Source organism: Peromyscus maniculatus, chromosome 23, assembly GCF_049852395.1.
Source record: "Peromyscus maniculatus bairdii isolate BWxNUB_F1_BW_parent chromosome 23, HU_Pman_BW_mat_3.1, whole genome shotgun sequence".
In the NCBI taxonomy this organism is placed as follows: Eukaryota; Metazoa; Chordata; class Mammalia; order Rodentia; family Cricetidae; genus Peromyscus; species Peromyscus maniculatus.
This window is the reverse complement of record NC_134874.1, coordinates 26,166,767-26,189,910: the sequence shown is the minus strand read 5'-3', so window position 1 is coordinate 26,189,910 and position 23,144 is coordinate 26,166,767. Positions and strand designations below refer to the sequence as shown.

The following is a 23,144-nucleotide window of genomic DNA, read 5'->3' as shown; positions in this document are numbered from 1 at the left end:
TGAGATCCTGCTTGGCCACAGGACCCTGTCTCAAAGACCGAAAAGATAGGGCTGGGCCTGGTGCGACATTTAATCCCAGCACACTCTGGAGGTGGAGGCAGCTGCATCTCTGAGTTCGTTCACAGCGTGGTCAATATAGCCAGTACTGGAGGATCGGGCCTACAGACAGAGACCCTGCCTCAAACAAACAAACAAACAAACAAACAAACAAAAACCCAGAAAAGATGAGGGGAGGACTCATGAGGCCTCCCATGAAGATGAAGAGTGGTTGGTAATTGGTAGCAGCTGGGGAAGGGAGAATCAGTTTCTCTTTCTCTTTTAGATTTTTTTTTTTATTTGCGTGTGTGTCTGTGAATACGCATGTGAGTGCAGATGCCCAAGGAGGCCAGAAGAGGGCGTCAGATCTTCTTCTTCTTCTTTTTTTTTTTTAAAGATTTATTCATTTATTACGTATACAGGGTTCTGCCTGCATGTGTGCCTGCAGGCCAGAAGAGGGAGCCAGATCTCATTACAGATGGTTGTGAGCCACCATGTGGTTGTGGGAATTGAACTCAGGACCTCTGGAAGAACAGCCACTGCTCTTAACCTCTGAGCCATCTCTCCAGCCCCAGATCTTCTAAAGCTGGAGTTACAGGCAGTTGTAAGCCACTAGACATAGGTGCTGGGAACTGAACCCTGGCCCTCTGGCAGAGCAGCAAGCACTCTGAACCACTGAGCCATCTCTCCAGCCCAGAGTCAGTTTTCTTCCGAGTGTCAAGCCTGACAGCTTGTCCACACTCTCGTGGACGACCACACCCAGGCACAGTGGGCAGAACCGATGGGACTCAGTGAGTCAGAAGAGATCAAGAGGGTATGAAGAGGGAGTGGGACACGTGGGGACACAGGGAAGGACGGTGGTTGAGTGGGGGTGGGTATAATCAAGGTCCGTGCATATGTGTATGAAACTGACAAGGAACAAGTAAAGATAGGCTAAGCCAGGGGTTCTCAACCCTCCTAGTGCTGTGAGCCTTTAACACAGTATTGTGGTGAACCCCGACCATAAAATTGTTTTCATGGCTTCATCATAACTGTAATCCTGCTACCGTTATGAATTGTAAATATCTGTCATGAGGGATATGTGATATGCGACCCTCCAAAGGGGTCTCAACCCAGAGGTTGAGAACTGTTGGAATTTAAAAAAAAAAAAAAAGTCTGGGGCTTCAGAGAAGGTTAAGCAGATGAGGCGCATGCAGCTCTTGCAGAGGACCCAGGTCCCACCAGCACCCACCCAGTGGCTCGTAGCCATCTTTAACTCTAGTTCTAGGGGATCTGGCTCTCTCTTCTGGCTTCCACAGGCACCAGGCACGCATAAAATAAAAACCGAATAAATCTTTTAAGAACAAACCACGGCAGGTCCCGAGAGCTGGCTCAGCAGGTAAAGGCGCTTGCCACCAAGAATGATGACGTGGATTCAATCCCCAGAACTCACAACGGAAAGAGAGAGCTGACTCCTGCGAGTTGTACTTTGGCGTCCACACCCTTTTGGTAGTTCCCGTGTATCACACACACACACAAATCAATGTTTTGAAAGGTTTTTTTAAGATGCATTGTGGGGAGGAGAACGGAGGGTGTGGCTCAGTGGGTAGAGTGTTTGCCTAACATACTTGGAGCACAGGTTCTCATGCCTACCCAGAGTGACACACGCCTGCAATCTCAATGTTAGAGGAGATGGGGACCGGAGGATCAGGAGTTCGTGGTCATCCTCAGCTACCTCGTGATTTCAAGGTCATCCAGGATTACATGAAACCCTGTCTCAAAAGTTAAAATTAGGCTGGGCGGTGGTGGTGCATGCTTTTAATCCCAGCACTCAGGAGGCAGAGCCAGGTGGATCTCTGTGAGTTCGAGGCCAGCCTGGGCTACCAAGTGAGCTCCAGGAAAGGCGCAAAGCTACACAGAGAAACCCTGTCTCGAAAAACCAAAAAAAAAAAAAAAAAAAAAAAAAAAGTTAAAATTAGGCTGGGCGGTGGTGGTGCATGCTTTTAATCCCAGCACTCAGGAGGCAGAGGCAGATGGATCTCTGTGAGTTTGAGGTTAGCCTGGTCTACAGAGCGAGATCCAGGACACTCAGGACTGTTAATATAGAGAAACCTTGTCTCAGAAAACAAAACAAAAAAACAAAAACAAAAACAAATTAAAATTAGATCCTTCTTCAAAACGGAGATGTCCCAAGGCAGAGATGATGGTAACCCACAGAGGCTGAGGCTGAGGATGGCCTGTGGAGTCCAGGCAAGCCTGGGCTACAAAGTAAGACTATCTCAGAACAACACCAAAGCCAAACAACAAAACCCAAGGCACACAGGGGTATGGGGGGGGTATGGAGTGGGGGTTAAAGCGTATAAAAAATTGAGATGGGCTGTAGCTCAGCTGGCAGAGTGCCTGTCTAGCATGCACAAACCCCGAGTTCAATTCTTAGCACTGTATAAACTGGGCATGGAGCTGACTGCAATCCCACGGCTCAGGAGGTGGAGGCAGGAGCAGCAGAAGTTCAAAGACACCCTAAGCTTAGCGGGAGTTTGGAGTCCAGGCTGGGTTACAGGAGACCCTGTCTAAAAATAGGGTCAGCTTCCTGTGAGGCCTGGGCCATGCGTCTCTGGGGGTGACCCTGCCCTTCCAGTTCCCTCCAGCTATCCTACAGCGGTGGGGGTGGACGGTACACCAGGACCTATATACCAGGATGCTCAGACCATGAACTTGCCCTCCGCTCATTTCCCATTTCTCACACAAAGCTCATGCGGCAGCTTCTTTTCAAAGTGACATCTGGGGGTGATGTCCCTGTTGAGCAGTTATTTTTTGGATGCTGGTGCCGAAAGCCCAAAGCCACCTTGTGACCTACTTAATGACTGTGATCGGGAAATGTCTCTCAAGGAGACTGTGGGATAGGTGACTCAGATAAGGTGCAAAGGAAAAGTCTTTTTTTCCCCCCCGAAACAGGGTTTCTCTGTGTAACAGCCATTGGCTGTCCCAGAACTCATTGTGTAGACCAGGCTGGCCTTGAACTCACAGAGATCCGCCTGCCTCTGCCTCCCGAGTGCTGGGGTTAAAGGCATGGGAGAACCTCCTTTCCATGTGCCAGGCCACCAGTGTTCCCCAGGCAGCTCCCAGCCAGGCCAAGTTAACCTCAGAGAGGCAAGCTGAGTGAAACCAGCTGCAGAACATACATGTGGGCACGATGATCCCGTAGGCATCACTTCCTGCTCAGAGAGAGACTTGGGGACCTTGTGCCGGAGTACCACAGCTGCCACCGGGAACTGCAAGGATTCAGGGTAGAGCCATCCCCACCTGGACGGGTCGTTAGGTAGCCATAAACTGAGGAATGCTGGCCCATGGCTGTAATCCCATCACTTGGGATGCCGAGGCAGAAGGACTCTATAGAGAGTTCCAGGACAGCCTGGACTACATAAGACCTAGGGGAAAAAAAGAAAAAAGCGGGGGTGGGGTGGGGGCGGGGGGACCAGGGGCACGGTTCCAAGGTAGGTCTCCCTTGCCTAGAATACCACGCCCCCTCCCATTCCTCACACGTTTGGCCTAGGTACACCAAGGGGAGCTACTGAGGGGTGGGAACAAGGCAAGAACCGCTGTGAGAATCTGAATCAGCTGGGGGAAGGGGAATGGACGAGCCCCAGGGGTTAGGAGGACAGAATGCAAGAGAGAGTTCCACAGTATCCCGGGGCTCACTTCAAGGACACTGGAATCCCAACCCGAGCTCCAGCTCCGAGCACCCCCAGCACTGAACACCACCAGTACACCAGCACCTCCAGCTCAGTCCTCCACCCTCAACCTGTAGCCGAGTTGGAGGTGGGCGGGTCCCCAAGTAAGCATTGTCTCAGGCGGCCCCGCTCTGGACGGCCCCTGCTCAGATATCGCCTCTCCTTCAACTGCCCGCAAATATTTACATCCTGTTTATGCCAAGGCCTCCCAGGGCCTCAATTTTCATGAATAAAATATGAGTTTCTAGGCCAAGCTTAGAAGGGAAGAAACCCAGGCTAGCCAGCTGGTAGGGACCAGAGGTGGTTTAATATTTTGGTTGCTGTCGCCTCCCGTATGGGATTTCGAGGGACTTTTCCTCTGCGGTCAAGGAGACCAGAGGCAGGAGATTTTTGTGGCATTTTCTGTATTTCTTGGCCATTTCCTGGAATTAGACCACCAAGCTTTGTTCACAGGTCTGTTGCAGAGGAACATAAAACTTTCTTGTTTTCTATTTTCTTTAGTTAGTTTTCCTAATCTTTAAAGAACATCCATTTTATTTATTTTTTTGACTGAGTGTCGTGTAGTGAAAACTGACCTGGAACTCAGATCTGAAAATGACCTTGAACTTCAGATCTTCCTGCCTCCTTCTCTGTTGGGTGCTGAGATTATAGGCATGCACCCCTGTACCCAGTTCTGGGGTGCTGGTGTGGAACCCAGGGCTTCTTGCCTGGTAGACAAGCACACTACCCACTGAGCTCTGGCCAGAGCCCTTGTTAGTTTTTTTTTTTTTTTTTGATTTTTTGAGACAGGGTTTCTCTGTGTAGCTTTGCACCTTTCCTGGGACTCACTTGGTAGCCCAGGCTGGCCTCGAACTTACAGAGATCCGCCTGCCTCTGCCTCCCGAGTGCTAGGATTAAAGGCGTGCGCCATCACCGCCCGGCAGTTTTTTGTTTTGTTTTGTTTTTTTTCTTTCTTTCTTTCTTTCTTTTTTTTTTTTTTGGTTTTTCTCTTTTTGTTTTTTTTGGAGTTGAGGATCGAACCCAGGGCTAAATCCCCACCCCACCCCCCACCCCATTTTTTTGTTTTTCAAGACAGAGTTTCTCTGTGTAGTTTTGGTGCCTGTCCTGGATCTCACTCTGTAGACCAGGCTGGCCTGGAACTCACAGAGATCCGCCTGGCTCTGCCTCCCAGTGCTGGGATTAAAGGCATGTGCCACCGCCGCCACCTGGCCCATTATTAATTTTTTCATATTTATTTATTTAATGTGTATAAGTATTTTGCCTGCATGTCTGTGCCCTGTGTGCATGCAGTGCCCTTGGAGGCTAGAAGAGGGCATTGGATCCCCAGGAATGGAGTTACAGACGTTGCGAGCCACCACGTGGGTCCCGGGCACGACGCTCATCTGGAGGTGTAGCCAGAGCTCTTAATGCTGACCCAGCTCTCCAAGCCCTTGCTTTTGTTTTTATTGACAGTTCCACTGTGCAGCCTCCTACTCACAGACTGACCTGCCTCTGCCTCCCAGATCCCGGGATTAAAGATTCCGACCGCTATGCCTGCCGGTCCTGGTTTATCTTAGAGAGAGGGTCTCAGTGTAGCCTAGGCTGTCCTCTAACTTGAGGCAATCCTCCTGCCTCAGCTTCCCAAGTGCTGAGATTACAAGTGTGAGCCGACACCCACCCACCCACACACACACATACACACATACACACCCCCCACACCCACTCCCCCACACCCCCCCCCCCACACACACACAGAGCAAAGGCTTTTATTAATCTTTCTGAAACAGTGTCATCAAGTCAGAACATTTTGTAGTTGGGGGGGGTGGGGGATGTTTAGGCTGGAGATAATCTTCAAAGCCTTCTTTAAGACACAAGGAAACACAGGGTCAGAGGGCAAAGGCTGACAGTAGGTCTGACAGTTTATCAGGGATTATTCCTTTATTTGTTTGTTTGTTTGTTTAGAGGACAGCTTTCAGGAGCCGGTTCTCTTCTCAGCTTGTGGGTTCCAGACATAGAACTGGGGAGGTCAGGCTTGGCGGTGGACCCCTTTACCTGCTGAGCCATCTCGTCACCCACAGGCACAATTTATTTATTATTTGTTTATATATTTGTTTCAAGACAGAGTCTTATGTAGCCCAGGCTGACCTTAAACTCACTATGTAGCTGAGGATGGTCCTGAACTCCTGAACTTCCTGCCTTCACCTCCCAAGTGCTGGAATTACATGTGTGCATTGCCACACCCCATTATCACACACACCCCTTTTTTTTTTTTTTTTTTGAGCAGGATCTCAATAAAAGTTCAGGCTGGCAGGCTGGAGAGATGGCTCAGAGGTTAAGAACATTGACTGCTCTTCCAGAGGTCCTGAGTTCAATTCCCAGCAACCACATGGTGACTCACAACCATCTGTAATGAGATCTGGCGCCCTCTTCTGGCCCGTAAGCAGGCAGGCAGGCAGAACACTGTACAAAAAAATAAATAAATCAATCTTTAGAAAAAAAAAAGTTCAAGCTGGCTTTGAAATCATGATCTTTCAGTTTCTGTTTGCTAAATACTTGGATTATGTGTATACTACCATGCCCTACTTAAAATAATATTTGTGTGTGTGTGTGTGTGTGTGTGTGTGTGTGTGTGTGTGTGTGTGTGTGCCATGTGAGTGCAGGTACCCCAGAGGACAGAAGAGGGCGCTGTATGCCATTGAGCTGGAATTACAGGCAGTTGTGAGCCGCCAGACATGGGTTCTTGGAACCCAATTCAGGTCCTCTGCAAAAGCAGCGAATGCCCTGAACTGCTGAGCCATTGCTTCAGCTCTGGTTTTAATTTTAATTTTGGTCCAAATAAAAAGTATTCCAAATATCCCTCGTTTTCAAAGTGGCCTCACCGAGTTGGTAACATGAAACATTGTGTTGCTGTTGTTTCATGGGAAAGGAAATCATGATTTAGAAACACTATTGGAATTGGTCGGCATGGTGACTAACGCCTGTAATTCCGGCACTGGAGAGGCTGAGGCAGGAGGATTGCTTCCAGTTCCAGGCTAATCTGAGTTACAGAGAGAACTCCAGGCCAGCCTTGGCTATAAAGTATGACTCAGACTCAAATTTTTGTTTTGTTTTGTTTTTTGAGACAGGGTTTCTCTGTGTAACAGTCCTGGCTGTCCTGGAACTGAATTTGTAGACCAGGCCTGACTCAATTTAAAAAAAAAAAAAAGAATGTGGATGGGGAAATAAAAACAGGAAGTTCCCAGCTTAAAAGGGACCATCTGGGAATGTGCTTTAATCAGGCCTGCAGTGGTCCAGGCTGCCGGGTTTCCCCCACTCTGTGTGTGTGTGTGTGTGTGTGTGTGTGTGTGTGTGTGTGTGTGTGTGTTCTGGGCTCAGGAGAGGAGAGAGGCACTAGGGACTGTGCCCTGTGCTTGATCTGCTGGTGTCCTGGGGGCTGGAGGCCACAAGGAGATATAAAGGGAGGAGGTAAGGGTAGTGTACAGGCGTGGGGGTTGGGGGGTCAGGGGCCTGGGAAGGCTGAGAGGATGTAGCTGTCAGGGCTGGGGCCGATGAATCAACTGTGTGGGTGTTGCTCCACAGAGAGGGCCTGAGCCTGCCTGGTTCCAGCTGTGTGGGCTCCTGGAATGTGTAGACACTCTCCCAGGGAGCCCTGCCAGGCTGGAGCCCCGCTTCCGCCTCAGATACAAATTTGTCCCTGGCAGTCCTGGCTCTGGGAGAGCAATGGTCACTGCATCCCGGAGAGCTGTCGTCATCTTCTGCATGGACACCATCTGGATCGCCAGCTTGGCGAATTTTGAATCACCGGGAGAGAACTCTGGGCATGTCTGGGAGGGAGTTTCTAGACTGAATTAATGGAGGTGAGAAGACCCACCCTGAGTGTGAGCAGCATCACAGGCTAGGGCCCTGGACTGAATGAAGAGGAGAAAGTGAGCCACGCTCCAGATTTGGTCTCTCTTTGCTTCCTGACTGCAATGGGTAATGGAACCAGGCACACTGCTCCTGCGGCTGTGACACCCCCCAACCTCCAACCCCGAGGCAGGGTTTCTCTGTGTAGTTTTGGTGCCTGTCCTGGATCTCGCTCTGCAGACCAGCCTGGCCTCGAACTCACAGAGATCCGCCTGGCTCTGCCTCCCGAGTGCTGGGATTAAAGGTGTGCACCACCACCGGCAGGAGCGGCTGTGACTTTTCTACCATGATGGGCTGTATTGCCCTCGAACTGTGAGCCAAGATGAACTCTTCCCCAATGAAGTTGTTTTTTGTTGTTCTTGGTTGGTATTTTAACTAACCCACCCTCAACATTGTCAACAACATTGTCCTTTGTTGCTTTCTAAGACTCTGGGGAATCGTTCCAAACCACATGTGGTTGTTTGAAAGAGAATGGCCCCCAAAGTGCATGGCACTATTAGGAAGTGTGGCCTTGTTAGAATAGGTGTGGCCTTGTTGGAGGAAGTGTGTCACTGTGGAGGTGGGCTTCCAGGGCTCGTCAAGCCAAGGCCTGTGAGGCAGACCACTTCCTGTTGCCTTGAGTAAAGATGTAAGACTCTCAGCTACTTTTCCAGCACCGTGTCTGCCTCATGCCACCATGTTGCACCATGATGATAATGGATTAAATCCCTGAAAATGTAAGCCATAGCAATTAAATGTTTTTTCTTTTTAAGAGTTTCTGTGATCAAGGTGTATCTTCACATCAATAGAAACTCTGACTAAGACTCCATATGTCTTTTTTTTTCTTTTACACACTTACCTAGGCTAGTTTATAAGTTAAGCACTGTAGAGATTAACAATAAAATGGAAACACTATGGTACCACGGCAGTGGGTCTGATAATAAACACCCACAGAATGACTAATGGGAGGGTAGCACATACTGTGTGGATATGTTGCAGTCCGAGGCTCAGATTCTTCTCCTTCATGAATTAAAGAATTAAAAGACAGAGAAAAAGTTCAAGGCAAAGTGAAGGTAAATTTCACTGGCAATTGATATATACTGAGTGAAGAAGGGCCCCTGAGCTTGTAATCCACTGACTATAGAGACCTAGATTTTCCTAGACTCTTAAGAATCCCCACTTACTGGCTACCCCAGTCTTTCCTCTGTTGGCTCAAGCTGTCTATGCACTCTCTCTGGAACAGGGATTAGATTCCCCACTTCAAATGCATCCATTTATCTACTGATAGGGCTCTCCCCTCCTACCCTACCTCAAGACAAGTGCTACAGTAGGGTCCCTGTCTCAGGGCATGGGTATGCAAATAATTGGTGGGTAGTTGGGATCTGTCACCAATCTGGGTGGGTTCCTAGCCTTTTCTCTTTTCTCGGGGCCAATATTTCAGAGACATTAGCTAGCAATCCATTTAATAAGCTAACAGGGTTGTGTATACAGTGTGGACACTCTGCACATCAATCAGTCTGTGAAGAAGGCTATTAGACTTAAGAGGAGGGTAGGGTATACACCATGGAAACACTCCACAAAGAGATAATTCACATCCCAGGCAAGACAGATGGATAGATGGGGACTGTGAAAGATTCCATCATGCTACTTAAAACGGCACAGAAATTTACATTTATGAATTGTTTTTTTGTGTGTGTGTAAGAGAGAGAGACAGAGACCGAGAGACAGAGACAGAGACTAAGAATCTCACTATAGCTGGGCGATGGTGGTGCACGCCTTTAATCCCAGCACTCGGGAGGCAGAGCCAGGCAGATCTCTGTGAATTCGAGGCCAGCCTGATCTATAGAGTGAGATCCAGGACAGGCTCCAAAGCTACACAGAGAAACTCTGTCTCAAAAAACAAAAACAAAAACAAAAAACCCTCACCATATGACTCAAGTTGGCCTTGAATTTTCACTTTTCCTGTCTGTGCCTACTAAATTCTGAGATTTCATGCCTGTACTTTCTAGAAATTTCCATTTCAATACTTTTTTTTTTTTTTTTGAGACAGGGTTTCTCTGCGTAGTTTTGCGCCTTTCCTGGAGCTCACTTGGTAGCCCAGGCTGGCCTCGAACTCACAGAGATCCGCCTGGCTCTGACTCCCGGGTGCTGGGATTAAAGGCGTGCACCACCACTGCCCCATTTCAATACTTTGAGACTACGATTTTTGGTAGTAGGTAACTGAAACTTCAGCAGGTAGAACTCAGGTTATGGGGGTGTGGAAGGGGTAGAGGTATGGGGAGGGGTGGGGTGGGGAGTGTGATGCTACTTACAGCTTACCAGGTAAGACGTGAAAAGTTCTAGAAAAAAAAAAAAAGGTGATGTCACTTTGTTGCCCCAGATTCCTGTTGGGGAGGTGCTGCCATGGCCCCATTTGGCAGAGGCGAAAGCGTGCAGGTGGAAAGGGTTGTGACTTAAGGTCACACAGAGAATAGATGGCGGACATGGCTCTGAAGAAGAGTTAGCCCACTTCCTACACAAGACTAGGAAGGCAGAGGTAAGGAGGCCCCACTGCTCACAGCCTGTGGCTGGTTGGTGGACAGGAGAGAGAAGGCACAAGTTTTTAGGAGAGCCACCACGGGAGAGGCTTGCTGAGTTAACAAGATTCATCACATTTTTTTCTCAGTCCTGGGTGGTCTCCTGCTGGGGCCTCAAGGCCAGCACACTGGCAGTGCCTTCTGTACCCTGGGCCACCGTCAGTCACACCAGCCTGTCCACTCTTCAGAGCAGCTGGAAGGCAAATCTGAATCCGAACACCTGCCCACGGTGCGATTTGGAAAGGACGAAGCCTTGGCTGTGCTGGCAGTGACATTTTCTAGGAGGCGTTGTTACTGCTGGTACTGCTGGCCACCAGGCCATTGGCAGGGTCCAGGGCTCGCTCAGCCCACGAGGACTGGCCCCTCCAGGGCCCCTTGTCCATCACCATCAGACTGCACTTGAGCTGTTCTAGTCTACGAAGCTGATCTAAGTGGGGCTTTACTATCTCTGCCTGCTTCCTTCCTTCCTTCCTTTCTTTCTTTTGTTTGTTTGTTTTTGAGACAGAATTTCTCTGTGTAATCCTGGCTGTCCTGAAACTCGATCTGTAGACCAGGCTGGCCTTGAACTCACAGAGATTGGATTGCGTCTGCCTCCTGAGTGCTGGGATTAAAGACATTCACCATCACACCTACCCTCCTGCCTCTGCTTTTGAGTAGCACCCTGCCTTAGTTAAGGTTTCTATTGCTACAATGAAACACTATGACCAAAAAGCAAGCTGGGGCCCAGTCATGATGGCACATGCTTTTAGTCTCAGCACTCAGATCTCTGTGAGTTCAAGGCCAGCCTGGTCTACAGAGTGAGTTCCGAGAGGAGCCAGAGCTGTTACACAGAGAAACCCTGTCTGAAAAAAAAGGAAGTTTTGGAGGAAAGGGTTTATTTGGCTTACATTTCCATATCACAGTTCATCATCGAAGGAATCAGGACAGGAACTCAAGCAGGACAGGAACCTGGAGGCAGGAGCTGATGCAGAGGTCATGGAGAGGTGCTGCTTACTGGCTTGCTTCTCATGGTTTGCTTTCCATGGCTGCTTTCTTACAGAATCCAGGACCACCAGCCCAGGGATGGAGCCACCCACAAGGGGCTGGGCCTCCCCCATTGATCACTAATTAAGAAAATGCCTTACAGCTGGAGCTTATGGAGGCATTTTCTCAGTTGAAGTTCCCTCCTTTCAGATAACTCTAGTTTGTGTGTCAAGTTGACATGAGACCAGCCAACACCCATCCCATATCAGAAGGCCAGGTGCATTTCAAGACCATCAGCTAGGAGCCCTTAGTTCCCTAGATCATAAAAAGAGAAACTTGGATATTAGTGTCCTCAGGTCCTAGCCTATTCCCAACATGCTATCTCTTTTCTTTTTCTACAGTAGTGAGGTTGGAACCTAACTAAGGCTTTGTACATACTAGATAAGTGCCCTACACCTGAGCTACACCCCAGCCCCTCACTGGAAATGCTAGGTGGGTGCTCTACCACTGAGCCACACCCCAGCCCCTCACTGGGGGATTCTAGGCAGGTGCATCTACCACTGAGCCACACCCCAGCCCCTCACTGGGAATGCTAGGCAGGTGCTCTACCACTGAGCCACACCCCAGCCCCTCACTGGGAATGCTAGGCAGGTGCTCTACCACTGAATCAGACCTCCAACCCTTATGTACTGTTTATCTTGAGACAGTCTCCACGGTGGTCCTGGATCACCTCTACAGCCCAGGCAGGCCTTTGCCTCCTGGATGCTGGGATGAGAGGTGTCAGCCACCACACTCCTCTCAAAACAACAAAACAAAACAAAAGCATAAACCTGCTTTCCTATCATTCATAAATATGAAATCAGTTTTCTGTTTGTTATCTCAAGCCAGGACATCAGCCCAGCATAGTGACTCACACTTGTAATCCCAGCAACTGGAGCTGAGGCTGGAGTTTTGCTGAGATTTCAAAACTAGCCTCGACTACGTGGGAAGACTGTCTAAACAAATAAACAAAGAATGGCTGGACGTGTGGCACGTGCCTGTAACCCCAGCAATCATCAGGCAGAATGCTCAGGAGGATCAGGAATTCAGTCAGCCTTAACTCCGTAGAGAGTTCTTTTTTTTTTTTTTTTTTTTTTTGGTTTTTTTGAGACAGAGTTTCTCTGTGTAGCTTTGTGCCTTTTTCCTGGAACTCACTCTGTAGCCCAGGCTGGCCTCGAACTCACAGAGATCCACCTGCCTCTGCCTCCCGAGTGCTGGGATTAAAGGCGTGTGCTATTATGCCTGGCTCCCCTGCAATGATTTATCCCAAACTCTCCTTCCCTAGACCTTTATGTTTAGCGCAGTTAATGGAGCCCATCCTTAGTGGAGATGGCACTTGTAGTTTATGGCCTGCTGATCTCTATGCTATCTCAGTCAGAGACCACACCAGATCCAAGGGCTTCTAGCTTTAGAACCCATCTTCATGGTCAAAAGGGTTTCTATGTAGTCAAGTCTGGTTTGTAAGCAGAGTTTCTCTGTGTCCTGGCAGCCGCTCCCAAATCCACACTGAGACTTATTAATTATAACTGCTCGGCCAATAGCTTAGACTTGTTACTAACTAGCTCTTACAACTTAACCCATATTTCTTCCCTACCCTCTGCCACATGGAGGTACCTTCTTTCAGCACGGCATGTTTACCTCCTGCTTCCTCTGCGTATCTTGAGACTCCACCCTCTTTCTTCCCAGCATTCTCTCTGCCTAGCTATTGACGAATCAGCTTTTATTAACAATTGAGAGCAACATGTTTTCACAGTGTACAGAAGGATTATTCCACAGCACTGATCCAGCCTGGCAAAATCAAGCTGAATGGAGTCTTCATCCCTGCCTCTTCGTGGATTGTTATTTTGCTGCCAGCATGATGCCTGCAGGAACCCCCACACTGTTTACACACTGGCCCCATCTCTGGGATGAAGCAGTTCTAAGTGGTGAAGCTACAAGGGTAAGGAGATCGCTAGTTCTTAGTCCTGCTCTGCCTCAGCACTTTTGATCTCCACCTGAAATGCCACAGCAGTTGGTGGATCAGTGACCCCCTAGTGACTCTCAAACATCTGGCCCCCAGACACTCGACGCTCAGGTGGGATTGGGAGGCAGTGGAGGTAACCCAAGAAAGGCCAAGCCACAACTCTCAGAGAAGCCAAAGTGACCTGGAGCGTGGGAAGAAGGTTGCAGAACAGTGGTTCTTGATCTGGGGGTCGTGACCCCCTTGGGGTGGACTATCATGTTTATTTTATGATTCATAACAGCGGCAAAATTACAGTTATGGAATAGCAACGAAACAGTTGTATGGTTGGGGGTCACCACACATGAGGAACTGTATTAAAGGGTCGCAGCATCAGGAAGGTTGAGAACCACTATTGTAGGACGTAGTCCTTCCAGCCAAGCGGCCTCTATCTCCTTGAGATCAGCTGTGCCCATGTGGATGCAAAGACACAGCTCACTTCAAAGTGGTAAGAGACAGTTTATTCTGAAGCCAAATATGAGTGACCATGGCCCGAGACCACAGATGTAGGTTACTCAAAATTCTGTCTTCCTATGAGGCCCCAATTTCATTTAAGTTTTTGTTTGTTTGTTTGTTTGTTTGTTTTTCAAGACAGGGTTTCTCTTTGTGCCTTTCCTGGAACTCACTTGGTAGCCCAGGCTGGCCTCGAACTCACAGAGATCCTCCTCTCTCTGCCTCCTGAGTGCTGGATTAAAGGCGAGTGCACCACTACCACCCGGCCACTTCTTTTTTCATTAAGGATTTATTTTGTATTGTATGTGTTTGAGTGTTGTTGCATGCATGCATGTATGTGCACCAAGTGCGTGCCTGGTGCCCATGGACACCGGCAGAGGGAGTTACAGGCAGTTGCGAGCCACCATGTGGGCGCTGGGAACTGAACCTGGGTCTTCTGCAAGAACAGTAGGTGCTCTTAACTGCAGAGCCATCTCTCCAGCTCCGATACTTTTTTTTTCAATTACGTCATTAGAAACGTCAGAGAGACAGGTTATAGCAATGCTGGGAAATCTCTCCTAATTGCTTCAAATGCTATCTGAAGTCACCCTTAGCTGTTGGGTTGAGCAATCCATTAAAAAAAAATACCTCACCTGATAGTCACAAGAATGTTAGATCACATTTGGGGGGGGGGGGTCGGGGGAAGAATGACTAAAAAGGAAAAGGCCTAAAGATAGCCCAAGGTAAATTTTAATTAGGCTCTGGCCTGCAACATTCCCACCTCACCACAAACGTCGAAGGTTTGATCAGTTGATCAGCCTCGCAGAAGGTTCAGGGTAAGATGCAGCTTCTTTTGGAAATGCCTGTGCACATCTGTTCCGAGAGTGCATCATGGCTGGTCCTGTGGATTCTTCGAATGGCCTTTCAGAAGGAGGGGGTGGGGAGGGCCATTGGTCCCTTACCTGAGATTCCAGCCATTCCTACCACAGAACTATGCTCTAATTATATATAGCCTGGAGGTGTTGTCTAGGGACATGCTAGAGTATTTAAACGGGGAGAATTAACTGAAGAAGCTCAGTTCATATGACCATGTGGAAGGCCTCATCCATACTGGAGGAAGACTTTCCAGTGCTGATACTTTTGGGTCACCTGCACTCTATAGGTAAGCCCCCAATAAACTCACTGGTTCTCCCTAGGTCACCTTTGGTGGAGTCATACTTTGGTTGGTCATTGGGATTTTTTTTTTTAGACTTATTTTTATCATTTTGTGTGTATGAGTGTTTTGTGTGCAGGTATGTCTATGCACCAAGTGTGTGTGTGAGGAGGTTGTGAGCCTCCCATATGGGTGCTGGGAATCGAACCTGGGTCCTTTGCAAGAAGAACAAGTTCTTGTTCTTAACTACTGAGCCAACTTTCCAGCCCTGACACTGGGATCTTAAAAAGAGTGAGGAGATGTTGTGTATATCTCCCTAGGGAAATAATTCTTTTTGTTTTGCTTTATTTGAGACAGGGTCTCACTATGTAGTCCAGCAGGCTTGGAGCTTGCTCTGTAGACCAGGCTGGCCTCGAACTCACAGAGATCTGCTTGCCTCTGCCTCCTAAGTACTGGGATTTAAAGGCGTGAGCCACTATGTCTGGCAAGAGTTCTTGCAATGTTAAGGACCAGAATCACTTCTGTCAGCCATGGCCATGCCATCTTGAAATTTTTCTCCATTTTGGTGAATTAATGATCGTTTCCCAAAACTACACTAACCAGCATCAATCCAGGCTTGCTTTCCTAAATTCCTCCCAGCAACCCCGCCAGCCACCGAGAATAACCGGTCACAAGAGATGTCGATGACCCCCTGACATTCTGTTTTGTTTTTTGAAACAGGGTCTCACCGTGTATCCTTGAATCTGGAGCTCCCTAGGTAGACCCAGCTGGCCTGGAACTCACAGAGAGCTCTGCCTGCTTCTGCCTCTCAAGTGCAGGGGTTAAAGGTGTGTGCTGCCCTGCCCACCCTGACATACATTCTCTTTCTCTTACTTCTCCCCACTCCACTCCTGGCATCGGAAGATTTTGTCGTCCCCCTGGCATCCCTTCCCCTCACTCCCATCCCCCCATAACTATCCCTACTCTGTAAGCAGCGAGCGCTCTGGTTTTCCCATCTAGAGACCTCTGGTGTAGAAGCTGCCCATTTCCTCTGACCTTTGGTGGCTCCTGCAGGGAGTTGGGGTGAGGGCATCTGACATTAGAAGCCTCGAAGATTGGAGACTGACTCTCACACCCAGGGGGAGACTGCCCCATTCTGTGCCTGCCACTTCACCCCTGACCCCCGACGTGGAGAGATAAAACACTCCAAACCAGACTGCATTCAGCTCCAGTTGCCCAGAGCCCGGCTCTTTTTATACCAGGTCCCAACAATCCATCTGAACCTGGACTCCAGCTTGGCAAGCTTTCGGGGATTGATTATGACTGCCTGGGATCAGGGGTCGTTGCCCCCAGCTATCATCCTCAGTGGACCCTAGGTAACCTGGGAACAGCTGGTAAGATTACATCGTGTTTATCGGATCGGGGGTGGGGGAGAGCTGCTTATTCAGTTTTACCAGAATCGGCTGGACCCCAGCATGAGTTCCCTCCCCCTCTTCAGGGAGAGGAGGACAAGCCTATGAAATCCAAGCAACCCAGACCAGTACTGCAGACTGGGCATTCCGTTCCCCATTCCTTCCCGGTCACTCCTGGTTGCCCAACTCCTCTCTTGGGAGGTGGCGTTCTAGATGAGTTCTACACTACTACTATCATTATTTCACAAAGCCTGCTCAGGGCAGCCGCCTGCCTGTGACTTTGTCACCCAGACCCGACCCTCCCTGAGGACTGTGTTAGCTCGGTCCTACTCTGCACCGCTGTCCTGCCCTCCATTCACCCTCCCCCACCGCTGCTACCCGACATACTCCTAATTGAAAAAGGACCTTTCTGGGGGGGGGTGGGTGGCGCATGCCTTTAATCCCAGCACTCGGGAGGCAGAGGCAGGCGGATCTCTGTGAGTTCCAGGACAGCCTGGGCTACAGAGCGAGTTCAGGACAGCCAGGGCGGTTACACAAAGTAAACCCTGTCTTGAGAAACTTAAAAAAAAAAAAAAAAAAAAAGGACCTTTCTGCTTTTGTGTGGCAGGCTCAGTATCCACTCACTCTAAAGGAACTCAAGGGATTTAAACTTGTGATTAGCAGACTCTGGAAAGCCTCCATTCCACACTCCACTAACTCCACATAGCATCCTGTCCTGGCAGTCCAAACGCCAGATGTCTCCTACTGCCTAGGCCAAGACTTAGGCCTAATCAGTCCTAATTAGTAACTGCTGCCCACCCAGTGGCCCCGGAACCAGGATTCTATCTTACCCTCCCCTTCCCACCTCTCATCTCTCAGTCCTTCATCTCGAAGATGCTTTCTTTACCATTCTTCTTGGCCCTTTTTTATTATATTATTATTTATTTTTATTTTTTTGGTTTTTTGAGACAGGGTTTCTCTGTGTAGCTTTGGCGCCTTTCCTGGAACTCACTCTGTAGCCCAGGCTGGCCTCGAACTCACAGAGATCTGCCTGGCTCTGCCTCCTGAGTGCTGGGATTAAAGGCGTGCGCCACCACCGCCTGGCTATTATATTATTTTTAAAGGATTCTGTATTTTATTTTATTTTATTTTATTTTATTTTATTTTATTTTGTGTGTGTGAGTGTCTTGTCTGCATGTATGGATGAGCATCACCTGCATGCCTGGTGCCTGAGGAGCTCAGAAGACGGCACAGAACTCCTCTGGAACTAGGGTTTCCTTTGGCTGTCAATCACCATATGGGTGCTAAAAACTGAACCTGGGTCCTCTGCAAGAGCAGCAAGAGCTCTTAACATCTCTCTGGTGGCATCTTGGCCCTTCTGGCCAAGACCTGGAAAGCCCTTGACACCCAAATGTCTACCCACTTAATATGGACAGTCTTTTCCCAGGGATTCTGAGACTGTCCTCATATTTTTAGCTAGGCTCTTGTCCTGACCTTTGAAGCCTCGAGGTCACTCTGAGCGCCTTCAAAGGACCCGTCTGTACAACACCTCTAGTCTCCCTCTCTTCTGGGGGACCAGGGATGCTGAGTGTCCTCCTCTAAGGCCCAGATAGCCTCTTCCCAAGTCACATATCTTGGCTTCGTCGTAACCTCCTCCTCCCAAGGGGTACCTCAAAGCTGCAAAGCTCTAAACAAGGGCACCCATCCCCCTAACCCCCAAGCTAAATGAAACCTCTTCTCTCCTTTTTGGGCCTAGCGGGTTACTTTTGTATCTGGACCCCCAACTTCGGGGTTTTAATAAGCCAGGCTGCTGGTGGTCCTCTCACAGAGCCTCTGGACCCCCACAACCTACTCAAGCTCATCCTGTATCTCAGAGGCCCTCATGACTGCTCCTGCCTCAGGGCATCCGGACCCCTCCAAACCTCTCATCCTCTTTGTACTTTCATCCTTAACTCAGGCCTAGGTCTCCTCGGCCAGTGTTAGGAAAACTGTCTAAGCGGTCAGACTTGGTGTTCCAGGGCTGGCCTTCTTCCTTTGGGGTGCCCCCATTTTAACAACAGAAGCCCCCAAATTAACACTCTACCAGTCTATTACTGTCTCTACCTCCCACAATCTTCTTGTGCTCATATGACCCAACCCCCCCCCTCTCTCTCTCATTTAACAGATACGATATGCTGTTGTTTGTTTGTTTTATTTAATTCATTTTTGGTTTTTCAAGACAGGGTTTCTCTGTGTAACTCTGACTATCCTGAACTCGCTCTGTAGACCAGGCTGGCCTCGAACTCACAGAGATCTGCCTCCTCTACCTCCCGAGTGCTGGGATCAAAGGTGTGCGCCATCACCGCCCCCACCCTCACCACCTCCCCGCCTTACATACACAGTTTATACAAAACCCTTTAATCACCTTTCAATACAAAAGGCTTAATCCATCCACTTTCCTTCCTGTAGACGTTAGCCCTACAGGGAACCCCCATTTTTTTATTGATCCCCCGACTCCTCAATACTTTTCTAACCCTAACCCCAACCCTAAATTCCTATTGCTGAGACCCCCTAACTGGTATTTTTCTAAGGTTATGCCATTGTCACAGGCGACCCCACCTTAGAGCCCCACCCCACCCCCAACGTCGCCTCAAGGCAGGCAGAGGCCATCACCCTTACCAGGGCCCTGGCGCAAAATCAGAAAGTTGGTATCTACACTGACTCTAAATACACACACACCACATCCTCCATCCTTATGCCCTCACTTGGCAAGAGGGGGGCTCTCTCACTTCACAGGAGACACCTATAATTAATTGCAAATTAATCTACAAACTCAATCAGGCCACCATCGGGGTAGTTTATCCACAGTAGCCACCAAGGTAGCCCAAGGCCACACTCAGGGGCTGTGACAGAAACCAAGGTACAGGGACTCTGTCACTGGTTACATCTAAGCTCAAAAGTGGCTCCAGAGCCTAACTCTAAGGCTTCTGACCCTTCTGGGGACCCTCTCCATTTGTATTTCTGCTCTCACAGGTCCGACCTTCTTCGTAAGTATAACCGGCACAACCCAGAGCGTCCCTGTCGTCTCAGTCACTCCTGCACTAAGTGACAGACGGACCGGACTTAAGAATTCTCAGGACCACTCCTCGGTGCCTCCCACCACGGCCGGCCACCCCTGAAGAGCCATGATTCGCCCCTGGGTTCTCTGCCTCCTCCTTTTTTCTTGCTCCTCTGCCTCTTCTGATAGCTGGCTGCCCCTCGTAAACCTCGCTCACCGCTTCCTCAAGGACACTAACTCTTCCTTCTCTTCCAACTGCTGGGTCTGCTTGTCCATCCAAACCCAGCGCTCTCTAGCCGTCCCAGCCCCACTAACGACTTGGACGGACTCACCCATGAAACTTCATATTACATACTCGGCCCGGACCCTCTCCGGCCCTTATCCTATGACTGACCTTGAGAAGCGCCTCCTGCTTTTCCATCCATTAACTGCTTATTACTCTTTTGTCAATCCCGACCGACGGGCCATTGCTCTTCTTCAGCTCACCAGCTCGACACGCATACTTCCGATACTTTCTCGGCTCACCTCTGTGAAATACCCTGACGATCGCGTCTATGAATCTGCCCAGCGCCCCATATGGGGGCCGCTCTCCACCCAGACTCTCCTCACCTCCCAGGCCCCTCTCTGTATATCCCGTTTCTTCCAGAACTCGGAATATGCCACCTTCGTGGGCAATCTCTCGGCCTCTCTTTGCAACCACACCTTTCGCCTCTCCCCCTCGGCCGACCACCAATCCATTGATCTGTCCACCAGCCACGCGTTTGCCGAACTAATGGCCATGCCGGGCTCTAAGTGGAGAAACCCCTTACGCTTTTCAGGACCCCCTTCCCTAACCTCAGGGAAGCCTCACCACCCTTGCCTGGTCGATGACATCCACTGTCACACCTACCCAACCACTCCCTGGAGGCGATGTCCTTCCTCCCCATCTAGCACCTGCTATAATCTCACGCTCTTTGAGCCGGACAACCTAACTCACCCCCTCACCCTGTCTGTGGACACCACATACTTCAAGATTAAACTTCAGGGACACAAAGAGCCCTATCCGCTCTTTCAGTACCAGCCCCTCATGGGGGCTGCCCTCTCTGGACAATATTCAATCTGGGAAGATGAACCCACTGTCCAGGAAAACGGGGGTATCACTCCAAACATCTTCTCCTATCTCCTCTCCCTAACGTACTCCTTCTGTCTCAACTCCTCGGGCGTCTTCTTCCTCTGCGGGAGCTCGACTTACGTCTGTCTCCCGGCCAACTGGTCGGGTGTCTGTACCCTTGTCTTCCAGTACCCAGACATTGACCTCCTCCCCAGTAACCAAACCATACCTGTCCCCCTTGTTGCTACAATTCCCTCCTCGGTCTCCACGTCCCGCCGGAAGAGAGCCGTTCACCTCCTCCCTCTTCTCGCGGGCCTGGGCATCACTTCTGCCCTCGGGTTGGGCATCGCCGGCATCGCCACTTCAACCATCTATTTCCAACAGCTCTCGAAGGCTCTCTCCGACAGCCTAGACGAAATAGCCACCTCCTTTACCACCCTCCAAGATCAAATAGACTCGCTGGCGGGCCTCGTGCTCCAAAACCGCAGAGCCCTGGACCTCATCACCGCCGAGAAAGGGGGCACCTGCCTCTTCCTCCAGGAGGAGTGCTGCTTCTACGTAAACCAGTCCGGAGTAGTCCGGGACGCAGCCAGGAAACTTCGAGAGCGAGCATCCGAACTCCGCCCGAGCTCCAGCTCTTGGATCCAGGGGCTGGGGCTGGGATACTGGCTGCCCTCCTGGTTGACTTCCTTCGTGGGACCCATTCTCTTTATCCTCTTTCTGCTCATGTTCGGGCCTTGTCTTCTTAATTGCCTGACCCATGTTGTGTCCCAGCGAATGAGCTCTCTCATCCAGAGCACAACCAAAGGGCACGTGGACAAGATCCTTCTGCTTCGAGATCCCCAATACAAGAGGCTCCCCCAGCACCCCCCTGAGGAGGACGCCGTCTAACAGGAAGGAGCTACCTGAACCACAGCTCCCCACCAACGCCCCCCCCCCCCCCCCCCGTCTCTATCTACCCATCTGTAGAAATAAACATCAATGTTAGCCATACCTGCGCCATTGTGAAAAACCCCGTTTTGTTTAATGGTGGCAGTTTTCCCCCAACCACAGCAATCAGTATTCTAGGCTTATTTTTCTAGATGCCCGGCATCCCTTGCACCCCTGATAATGGCTGGCCCTTGGAGATGTTTGTGGTCACCTGGCAATCTTCAGTCACTGCTCATGACTCTGCGATGGTCACTCCCGGAAACAGAAGCTTTTAAGCCTGACTCCCATTCTCCCAATTCCTTATCTGTAGGGTAAAAGGGCCAGCCAAAGAAACCTATCCTGGCCCTGAAACCAGACCTAGTAAAAGAAACCCACCCTGTGGCGCACGCCATTAATCCCAGCTCTCGGGAGGCAGAGGCAGGCGGATCTCTGTGAGTTCGAGGCCAGCCTGGGCTACAGAGTGAGATCCAGGACAGGCACCAAAGCTACAGAGAAATCCTGTCTCAAAAAGCCAGAAAAAGAAAAAGAAAGAAACCCACCCTGGCCCTAAGACCCGAGCCAGTGAAAGAAACACTTTAACACTGAACCCAGAACCAGAGAAACATACCCTGACCCTGAAACCAGAGCCAAAGAAACACACTTTGGCCCTAGAATCAGAGCCAGTGAAAGAAATACGCCCTGGCCCTGAAACTAGAGCCAAAAGGCTAAAAAGGGCCAGTGAAAGAAACACACTTTGGGGATGTGGGGTGGCTTGGGAGAGAGGGCTGGGGGGTGGGAGGAGGTGGGATCTGTGGGTAGTATGTAGAGTGAGTAGAAAATTTCTTAATAAAGAAAATTTTTAAAAAGAAAAGAAGGGAGGGAGGGAGGGAGAAAGAAAGACACTTTGGCCCTGAAACCAGAGTCAAATCTGCCCCTGACCCACTAAGCAGAAAACGAACCAATCCCTGAGCAGAAAACCAACCAATTCATGGGCAGAAAAAAACGAACCAATCCCTGAGCACAAGATCTAGCCAATCTGAGCTCAAGGACTGAAATCTGATCATTTCCCACCCTGAAAATCTTCTCCCAGGGAAAACTCCGCCCCTAATCAACCCTATATGAGCCCTGCATCTGTTCAGTTTGCTGGGGACTTCTTCCACCCTGGATGAGGCAGCCACTCTCCAGGATTTTCCCCTCCCAGTAAATCTCTTGAATGAGGTTTGGATGACACCTTCTTTTGCCAGAGGGGAAACCGGAGCAGAGCTGTTACCCTGGGAAAGCCTTTCCCTGGAGCAGGGCTGTAAACTACTATGCTTACTGTGACCCTGACCCTGAAAGCAGAGCCAAGGAAACACACTTTGGCCCTAGAATCAGAGCCAGTGAAAGAAATACGCTGAGGTATTCCTTGGCTCCTGATTGCCAGAATACTTTTCCATCCGAGCTGTGCTAACACTTACAATATCTACCCCCTCGTCTGTAAGCAGAGACCTCCTTTCCCAACGTTTTTCTCGGACTGAACCCGTCCTGTTGCAGAAGTCGCTCATTTCCTTGTCTGTCTTTCCTTCCTTGGACCTTTCAGTCACCACCCGGGGGCTTCTGGACCAGAGGAACTGGTCTGGATGCTGGCTCCCCAGCTCCAGGGACAACGGTCAGCCTTGAATATATTTCACATCCTGCTGCCACCAAATGAACAAGACTTTTCTAGAAAGCAAAGTTCACTTTGATTTACAAGGAACTCTGTTTTTCTAAAAGTAGGCTGGGGTCCTACCTCCTGCCCCATGTCATGTCCTTTCTGTGAGGGGGACTGTTAGTTCCCGCCGCAGCTGGGGCAGCCAGCAGCAGGCCTGAGCGGTGACAGCATCACCCGCCACCAGGTGCCTTTGCATGTCAGCAATGCAACCCGCGCACCCTTAAAAGCGCCTGTCTGTCAGTTCCCTCTCTTGCTTCTCTTGCCTCTTCTTGTCCT

At 49.8% G+C, this 23,144-nt stretch overlaps 2 protein-coding genes across 3 annotated transcripts in view; one reads left to right on the top strand and one right to left on the bottom strand.

The window, feature by feature from the left end:
- The window catches only part of Rfc2 (replication factor C subunit 2), a 43,039-nt gene extending 23,340 nt beyond the window's left edge, over positions 1-19,699 (bottom strand). The window contains exon 1 of the mRNA XM_076561075.1: positions 19,574-19,699. The gene's annotated coding sequence lies outside the window, so the exon portion shown is untranslated. The remainder of the gene's footprint in view (positions 1-19,573) is intronic.
- Syna (syncytin a) lies at positions 15,491-21,504 on the top strand. 2 transcript variants are annotated; one of them, XM_016001127.3, is made up of 3 exons: positions 15,491-15,599; positions 16,014-16,145; positions 19,155-21,504. In XM_016001127.3, the coding sequence occupies exon 3, from the start codon at positions 19,307-19,309 to the stop codon at positions 21,158-21,160; it is 1,854 nt and encodes a 617-aa protein (XP_015856613.1). In that variant the 5' UTR covers positions 15,491-15,599; positions 16,014-16,145; positions 19,155-19,306; the 3' UTR covers positions 21,161-21,504.
- Positions 21,505-23,144: the final 1,640 nt, after the last annotated feature.

Coding starts and splice junctions, on each gene's coding strand:
- Syna (XM_016001127.3), top strand. CDS start 19,307: ATGATTCGCCCCTGGGTTCTCTGCCTCCTCCTTTTTTCTTGCTCCTCT.